The 9,608-nt window shown below is 39.9% G+C and overlaps 1 protein-coding gene across 2 annotated transcripts in view; it reads left to right on the forward strand.

Annotated features, from left to right (window-relative positions):
• LOC103607943 (LIM and senescent cell antigen-like-containing domain protein 1) overlaps window positions 1-9,608 on the forward strand; it is a 38,266-nt gene that overhangs the window by 19,519 nt on the left and 9,139 nt on the right. For both annotated transcript variants that reach the window (XM_008592398.1, XM_008592397.1), the window contains exon 6: window positions 9,193-9,343. In XM_008592398.1, coding sequence (XP_008590620.1) covers window positions 9,193-9,343 — 151 coding nt within the window. The remainder of the gene's footprint in view (window positions 1-9,192; window positions 9,344-9,608) is intronic.

The raw sequence follows: 9,608 nt of genomic DNA on the forward strand, positions 1-9,608 counted from the left end.
TTTTTAGTTTGATGTAGTCCCATTTGTGTATTTTTGCTTTAGTTGCCTGTGCCTTTGTAGTGTCGCTCAAAAAAGCACTGCCCACTCCCAGTTTGTGTAGTTTTTTCCATGTTTTCTTCTAGTAGTACCATAGTTTTGGGTCTTAAATTAGGTCTTTAATCCATTTTGAATTGATTTTTGTGTATAGTGAGAGCGAAGGGTCTAGTTTCAGTCTTCTACCTGTGGATATCCGGTTTTCCCAGAAACATTTATTATTATACACTGTCCTTTCCCCAGTGTATAATCTTGGCACCTCTGTCAAAAATCAGTTGGCTATAAGTGCATGGATTTATTTCTGGGCTCTCTATTCTGTTCCATTGATCTATTTTTCTGTTTTTATGACAGTAACCATGCTATTTTGGTTACGATACCTTTATAGTATATTTTGAAGTCAGGAAATGTGATGCCTCCAACTTTGTTGTTTTTTCCCCCCTACTTTGTCCTTTTTAGTCAAGATTGCTTTAGCTGTATGAGTCTTCCGTGGTTCCATACAGATTTTAAGATCATTTTTCTCTATTTCTGTGAAGAATGTCATTGGTATTTTGATGGGGATTGTGTTGAATATGTTGACTGCTTTGGGTAACGTGGACATTTTGATGATGTTAATTTTTCCAACCCATAAACATGGGATTTCTTTCCATATATTTGTGTCCCCTTCAGTATTTTTTACCAATGTTTTTAGTTTTCATCATAGAGGACTTTGACCTCTTTGGTTAAATTTACTCTTAGGTATCTCATTTTGTTGGCAACAGTTGCAAATGGGATTACTTTCTTGATTTCTTCTTCAGCTATTTCTTTATTGGCATATAGGAAGGCTTCTGATTTTCATGTGTTGATTTTGTATCCTGCCACTATCCTGATTTCATTCATTAGTTCTAGTACTATTTTGGTAGGGATTTTAGAGTTTTCTATGTGTAGGATCATGTCATCTGAAAATAAGGATAGTTTGACTTCCCCCTCTCGGATTTGGACGCCCTTTGCAAAGGTTAATTCTAGGTGTCAACTTGATTAGATTAAGGAATGCCAAGAAACGAGAGTGTTTCCAGAAGACATTAGCATGAGAGTCTGAGTGGACTGGGTGGGAAAGATCCACCCTCAATATGGGCGGGCACCATCCAATCCACTGGGGGCCTGGAGAGAACAAAAAGCAGAGAAAGCAGGAGAATCTGTCTTTCTATCTGCTGGAGCTGGGGATACACTCTTCTCTCCTGTCATGGACATCAGAGTCAAGACTCTTCAGCTTTTGGGTTCCAGGACTTACACCAAAGGCACTATCAGATTTCCTGGTTTTAAGGCCTTTGTACTTGGACTGAGCCACACTACCAGCATCCAGTTTGCAGACAGCCTGTTGTGGGACTTCTCTTCACAATCACATGAGCTATTTCCCCTAATAAAACCCCTCTCATGTATTTATAACATATCCTATTGATTCTGTCTCTCTGGAGAACCCTAGTACATCCTTTATTGCTTTCTCTTGCCTTATTGACTGGCTAGAACTTCCAGGACTATGTTGAATAAGAGTGGGGAAAGTAGGCATCCATGTCTTGTTCCAGATCTTAGAGGAAAAGCCCCCAGTTTTTGTTCATTCATTATGATATTTGCTGTGGGTATGTCATATATCGCCTTTATTGTGTTGAGATGCATTCCTTCCACACCTAACTTGTTGAGTGTTTTTATCATGAAGGGTCTTGGATTTTATCAAATTCTTTTTCTGGATCTATCAAAATGATCATTCTTTTTTCCCCTGCATTCTTTTGATGTGATGTATCACGTTTATTGATTTGCATATGTTGAACATCCTTGCATCCCTGGGATGAATCCCATTTGATCCATGGTGAATGATCTTTTTAGTGTGGTGTTGGATTATGTTTGCTAGCATTTTGTTGAGGATCTTCACATCTGTGTTCATTAGGGATATTGGTCTGTAGTTTTATCTTTTTCTGATTTTGTATTGAAGGTAATGCTGGCCTTGTAGAATGAGCTTGGAAGCATTCCCTCCCCTTCTAATTTTTTGTTAGATTTTAAGAATTGGCATTCATTCTTCTTTAAATGTTTGGTAAAATTCAGCAGTCCAACTGGTCCTGGACTTTTCTTTGTTGGAAGACTTTTTATTACTGCCTCAGCCTCATTACTTGTTACTTGTCTGTTTAGGATTTTAATTCTTCATGATTCAACCTTGGTAGTTATGCATGTCCAGGAATTTATGTTCCTTCTTGATTTTCCAGTTTGTTCACATATAGTTGTTTGTAGTAGTATGTGGTGATCCTTTGTATTTCTGTGGTATCAGTTGTAATATCTCCTTTTTCATTTCTGATTTTATTTATTTGAGTCTTCTCTCTTTTTTTCTTTGTTAGTCTAGCTAAAGGTTTATTGATTTTATCTTTACAACAGACCAACTCTGTTTCTTCAATCTTTTGTATTTTTAAAAAATCTGTAATTCAGGCCAGCTCATGGGTCACTCGGGAGAGTGTGGTACTGATAACACCAAGGCCATGGGTTCGGATCCCATATAGGGATGGCCGGTTTGCTCACTGGCTGAGCATGGTGCTGACAACACCAAGCCAAGGGTTGAGATCCCCTTACCGGTCATCTTTAAAAAAAAAAAAAAATCTGTAACTCATTTATTTCTGCTTTGATCTTTGTTATTTCTCTCTGTCTCCTGCTTTTGGGTTTGTTTTGCTTTTGTCTTTATAGTTCCTTGAGGTGTAATGTTAGATTGTTTATTGGAAGTTTTTCTTGATGTTTGATATAGGCATTTATTGCTATAAACTTCCCTCTTAGAACTGCTTGGCTGTACCCCATAGATTCTGGTTTATTTTCATTTGTCTCCAGGAACTTTTAAATTTCCTTTTTGTTTTATTCTTTGAAGCATCAATTGTCTAGGAGCATGTTGTTAATTTCCATGTATTTGTACAGTTTCTAGTGTCCCTTTTGTTGTTGATTTATAGTTTTATTCCACAGTGGTCAGACAAGGTAGTTGATATGATTTCAATTTTAAAAATTTGTTGAGTCTTATATTGGACTTAATGTATGACCTACTTTAGAGGATGTTTCATGTGCTGCTGAGAAGTATGTGTACTCTGCAGAGTACATGTATTTGGCTTATCATTATACTGTCATTATATTTATACATATACATATACCTGCCATTATACATACTATCATTATACCTATCATTGTATACAGTATCATTACTACTGATGTTTTCTGGTTAATTTTCTGTCTGGATGATCTGTCCTTTGGTGAAAATGGGGTGTTAAAGTCCCCAACTGTTAATGTGTTGGAGTTTATCTCTACCATGAGGTCAATAGTAATTGCTTGATATAACTGGGTACTCCAGTTTTGGGTATGTGTACATTTAGAATTGTTATATCCTCTTGTTGAGTTGATCCCTTTATCATTATGTAATGATTTTTTTAATCTTTTTTTTTTTTCTTAACTTTCCTTATCTCTTTTTTTTTTTTTTTTTTTCTCAGCTTGAAGCTTGTCGGATAGCTCTTTTACTTATAACTCCTGCTCTTTTTTGGTTTACATTTGCATGAAATATCTTTTTCCATCCCTTCACTTTCAGATTGTGTGTGTCTTTATAGGTGAAGTGAGTTTCTTATAGGCAGCATATCATTGGTTCTTGTTTTAATCCATTCAGCCACTCTGTGTCTTTTAATTGGGACATTTAATCCTTTTACATTTAGAGTCATTATTGATGTTTAGGGACTTGTTACTGCCATTTTCTTACTTTTTTTCCTAGTTGTTTTGTAGATTTTTTTATCCTTTTTTCCGATATTACTGTCTTCCTTTGTGGTTGAGTAGTTTTCTCTAGCAGAATATTTTTATTTCTCACTATTTATTTTTAGTGTGTCTCATAAGATTTTGTGTTATAGTTACCATGAGGCTTACAAAAAAAAAAATTGTAGTATAACAGATTACGTTAGACTAATAACAACTTAACTTTCATGTCTAAGAAAAAAGAAAAAAAACAAAGCCAACCCAACACTTGGTGTCATTCCCTCCCACTTTGAAAATTTGTTGTTTCAAGATATATCTTTTAATATTGCCTATCACTTATACAATTGTTGCATTTGTTGTTGTCTTGTTAAGTTTGTTCTTTAGTCTTCATGCTAAGGATATAAGTGGTTGATTCACCACTCTTATAATATTGGAGTATTCTGAGGCTTCCTGTGAACTTATTTTACTAAAGAGTTATATACTTTCAAGTGTTTTCTTGCTACTCTTTAGTATCATCTTCTTTCAGACTGAAAACTTCCCTTTAGCATGTCTTACAAGGCAGGTCTAGTGTTGATACATTCCCTTAGCTTTTGTTTGTTTGGGAAAGACTTTCTCTCCTTCATATTTGAATGTTAGTTTTGGTGGATGCAGAATTCTTGGCTGACAGTCTGTTTCATTCAGCACTCTGAATGTATCATCCTAATCTCTTTTTGCTTGTAGAGTTTCTACTGAGAAATCCACTGAGAGATAGATCTATTGGGGCTCTATTGAATAAGGTGTTTCTTTTCTTGTTGTTTTCAGTATTCTTTCTTTGTCTTTGGTTTTTACAAATTTGATTATGATGTGCCTTGTCATGTTCATCCTATTGAATTTGATTGGTAGCCTCTGAGCTTCCAACCTGGATATGGTCATCTTTCTCCATTTTCTTGAATATGCTTTCTAGGTCTTTTCCTTTTACCTCTCATTTAGTTATGCCAATTATGTGGTGGTTATTTCGCTTGATGGAGCCCCTTAATTGCTGTATTTCTGTTTTCTTTTTGCTGCTTTGATTGGAAGGCTGTTAAACCTTATGTGGAACCCAAACCAGATGAGGAATTGAATCTGATCCCCAAATCTCAGTGCCTCACTATCACACCTCAGTCCATCTCACTGGGGTTGGTACACATCAGACCACCAGTAATGAAAATAATGACAACAAGCTTCAAATTGACCCGGGGTAAATTTAAAAACTTCAGCAGTCAAATAGCTTTCAATAGCTCAGCCCTTAAGCTCAGTAACTCATTTGAGAAACAAAAACTAGACTAAAATCTACCTGTTTAACTAGATGGTCTGAAATTTTCTGGCATCCAGCTGGTTATCTTAAACAGACTTCTAAATTCTCTTCTAGGCTCATCTATGCATTTCTTCACAAAATCCTCTGGTAAAGTTCTATGCATTAAAAAAAAAAAAAAAAAGAAAACTTTCTCTGTATCTTCTTTTTTTTTTTTTTTTTCCTTTTTTGTCTTTTTTACTGACCGGTAATGGGATTGCAACCCTCGGTGTTGCGCTTGCACTGCACTCAGCCAGTGAGCGGGAACCGGTCTCCACATGGGATCCGAACCCTTTGCGGGAGTGCCACTGCGCTCCCAAGCGGCGCACTCTCCAGTGTGCCACAGGGCTGGCCCATCTTTCCTCTGTTTGATCTAGTCTGCCATTGGAGCTTTCTATCATGATTTTCAGTTCAGATAATGTATTCTTTATTTTCTAGAATTTCTGTTTGGTGTTATTTAATTGATTCTATTCCTTCACATTTCTCATTTTGCTCCTGAATTGTTTTCCAGATATCATTTAATTTTCTATCTATTATTTTCTTATGACTCCCTGAACATCCTTAAGAGGGTTATTACGAATTCTCTGTTCTACATTTCATAAATCTGCTGTGCTTCATTTGTTTCCTTTTTTGGCAACATATTTCTCTGTTCTTTCTTGATGTTCGTGTCTTTATGTTGATGCCTGGGCATTTGAGGGGACTGCTACCTCTTCCAGGTTTTAATAGGTTTCCTTTGGTGGTGGTAGACCTTTACTGGTTAATGTCAGAGCTTTGTCTCTGGTCTTTGTTTTTTTTAAATTCCATGGCAGATTTATCTACTACCAACACTTAAACTCTGCAGTGGAACTAATTTGCTGTCCTGTGGTTAATTCCCAAATTGGGGGAACTTCCTACTGGGACCAGAACTTAAGCTCTGTGCTTGAGCTAAATTACTGCTTTGCTGCTGATTCTCTGGGGAAGACTTTTTGTGCAGATCAGATTTTAAATATTGGCCTTTTAATCACTTCTGGTTCTATTGAGGTCGGCACAGAAAGAACTGAGCTGTGTGGAGATTCCAGCCTGGGACTGAGTCTTTCCTGCACACTGTGCCCCCATAATTCTGTTGCCCTGACTCTTCTGCACTGATTGGCGCCTGTGCCAGTTGAAAGGCAGATCAACTCCCCACGCTGTGCCCCAATGTTTCCCTGGTGGGTCAGCTTCAGCCTGTACTCCACATGCTTCCCACATGGCCAGCCATGTGTAGGACCCTCATGATGACTCACCAACCTGTGGGTGTCTCTCCTCCAGTCACTCTTATACCTGTCCAGGGGACCCCTGCCAGTGGCCTTGCTGGCCTAAGTATGCTACACTCTGAAGCCCTCTTCTCCCCTGCAAACTCCAAGCAGCTTCACTCAAAAGGTACTGTTATGGCTTTGTGTTCTTTTGCCATCTCCTGCCAGCTCCTCTGTGTACTGCAGCTGGTCCCTGCCCATCACCATACCAGATTGGAAGCAGCCAGGGCTCAGAAGGGTTGGAGTAGCCCCTTCTCTCTCTCGACACAGCCTCTCATAGTTCATGGGTCTTTTCTCCTTTTCTCCTGAGCTCCCGTGGTCCCAGGATTGCAGTCTTTGCTTTTTTTTTTTTTTTTTTCCTTTTTGTTTTTTTTCGTGACCGGCAATGGATCGCAACCCTCAGTGTCGCGCCCGTACCGGACCGGGACCGGCAACGGGATCGCAACCCTCGGTGTTGCTCCCGCACCTTGCTCAGCCAGTGAGCGGCCAGTCTGTATGTGGGATCCGAACCCTCGGCGGGAGCGCTGCCGTGCTTCCCAAGCGGCGCACTGTAGCAGTGCGCCACCGGGCCGGCCCCCCATATAAATTTTTTTTTTTTTTTTTTTTTTTTCCTTTTTGTTTTTTTTCGTGACCGGCAATGGATCGCAACCCTCAGTGTCGCGCCCGTACCGGACCGGGACCGGCAACGGGATCGCAACCCTCGGTGTTGCTCCCGCACCTTGCTCAGCCAGTGAGCGGCCAGTCTGTATGTGGGATCCGAACCCTCGGCGGGAGCGCTGCCGTGCTTCCCAAGCGGCGCACTGTAGCAGTGCGCCACCGGGCCGGCCCCAGTCTTTGCTTTTTAATAGTTGTAAATTGACTGGTTGTTTTGGGGAAGCAATGCTGGGGATTGTGTTTCACCATCTTAATGATGTCACTCTCCCTTCTCCAAAAATCTTACAATGTCACATATTCTGTCCATATTAAAATATGCCCCAAGCTATTTTTCTTCACTATGTTTTTCTAATATAGGATCCAAAAAAGACCACAAAACCTTAAAAAAGTCTTATGTGCATACACACATAACTTTTACAGTTGTAATAATTAGGGAGTTATCTTAAAATATGTTAATTACATTTATTTAATTTTGCTTGACTTACATCTAAGGGGAATATATTTAATTTTCATGTCTTCAGAAAAGTCATGATAAATTGTTAGGCTATGAATTTTCTGAGTTTGCTATCTAATATAAAAATGTAATGGAAAAAGATTCTTTACTATATTTAATATTAGATTACATGCTAAATTATAGTACAGAGGGAGGAGAGACAGTAGGCTAAATATTAAGGAAACAGTTTTGTAGTTTAAGTTCAACCACCATATCTTTTTGTGATTGAATTGTTAGTTTGTGTCCTATTTAGTTTTCTTGACTGTCCTTCCTCTTGTGGGGTTTTTCTCCATCCAGTTTTCATTAGTATCTCTCCTAGGGAATTATTTTAAACAGATGAAATTCAAACAAGTTCATTTGGCTAATTGGGGTCATCTCTGGCTAAACATTTATTGACCTGGGAGACCAAAAATATAGCTCATTTAAGCATTTGGAGAAGGAAAATTCTGGGTATTTTATCGTTTATTTTCTAGTAATGTATATCTGTTCTCAACAGCTTATAACAATTTAAATAATTGTTAAATGGAACTAGTCTCCAAATTCCTCTGTCAGTTTGGAAAGGTGATGTCTTAGTCTGTTTTGTGTTGCTATAACAGAATCCCACCAACTGGGTAATTTATAATGAACAGAAATTTATTTCACTTATGGCTCTGGAGGCTGGGAAGTCTGAGATCAAGGAGCTGGCATCTGGTGAGGGCCTTCATGCTGCATCATCTCATGGTGGAAGGTGTCACATGGACAAGGGAGATGGGGAGGAAAGGGGGCCTAACTCATCCTTTCATAAGGAACCCACTCCTGTGATAACAGCATTAATCCATTCATAGTCCAGAGCCCTCATGACCTAATCACCTCTTAAAGGTCTCACCTCTGCAATGGGAGTCATGTCTCCAACCCATGAACTTTGGGGGACATGTTCAGCCATATCAGGTAGTATTACTGAGTCTGCCCTCAGCACTGTGATTATTCCTTCTAGCTCTTTAAAGACAAATGGACTAAAATGTAATGAGATAATATGACAAAGCAATGGTAAATGTGACCTGGGCAATAGTATGTATCTGACGTATTCTTGCATCTTATTATTTTAAGATATTGATGTTTTGAAAGGAATCTGAAACCTATTTAAGCCTATGAATTCATGCTACTCCGATCACCTCTGTTGTAGCCCGTTTGTGTTGCTATAACAGAAATACCTGAGACTGGGTAATTTATAAAGGAAGGAGGTTTATTTGGTGTACGATTCTGGGACAGCTGCATTTGGCACAGGCCTCAGGCTGCTTCTACTCATGGCAGAAAGTGGTAGCAGCTGGTGGGTACAAGCAGATCACATGGCGAGAGAGAGAGAGAGAGAGAGAGGAGAGAGAAGGTGCCAGGGTCCTATAAACAACCAGCTCTCATGGGAACTAACAGAGTCAGAACTCACTCATTAACCTCCCCTCCCCCAGGGAGAGCATTAATCCATTCATGAGGGATCTGCCCCCGTGACTCAATCAGTTTCTAACACTGCCACACTGGAGATCAAATTTCCACATGAGTTTTGGAGGGGACAACACATCCAAACTCCATCAACCTCTGAAGGGGGAAGAAAATTACCAGAGTTTGTTATAATACCTTGAAAAACCTTCTAAGAGTGTGCTAGCCTCACTGGTTGCCTGTTTTTCTCTCAGTACTAGTATTCAGTTGGGTGTCTTTCTCATGAACAGGAAGGAGCTGACTGCTGATGCTCGGGAGCTGAAAGGGGAACTGTACTGCTTGCCGTGCCATGATAAGATGGGGGTCCCCATCTGTGGTGCTTGCCGACGACCCATCGAAGGGCGTGTGGTAAATGCCATGGGCAAGCAGTGGCATGTGGAGGTGAGTTCTAAATGGCATAGAAGTAACAAACACTTTAGAATTTCCGTGATTCAGGTGTGTTAGCAAGATTAGGAGATTCTAATGGTTAAAAATGGACATTTTAGGGGCCGGCCCGGTGGCGCACTGGATAAGTGCGCCGCTTGGGAAGTGCAGCGGCGCTCCCGCCCGAGGGTTCGGATCCCACATACAGACCAGTTCCCGCTCTCTGGCTGAGCGAGGCGCGGGGGCGATGCCGAGGGTTGCAGTCCCGTTGCCGGTCCCTGGT

The sequence above is a fragment of the Galeopterus variegatus genome, unplaced genomic scaffold (assembly GCF_000696425.1).
Source record: "Galeopterus variegatus unplaced genomic scaffold, G_variegatus-3.0.2 Scaffold7884, whole genome shotgun sequence".
In the NCBI taxonomy this organism is placed as follows: domain Eukaryota; kingdom Metazoa; phylum Chordata; class Mammalia; order Dermoptera; family Cynocephalidae; genus Galeopterus; species Galeopterus variegatus.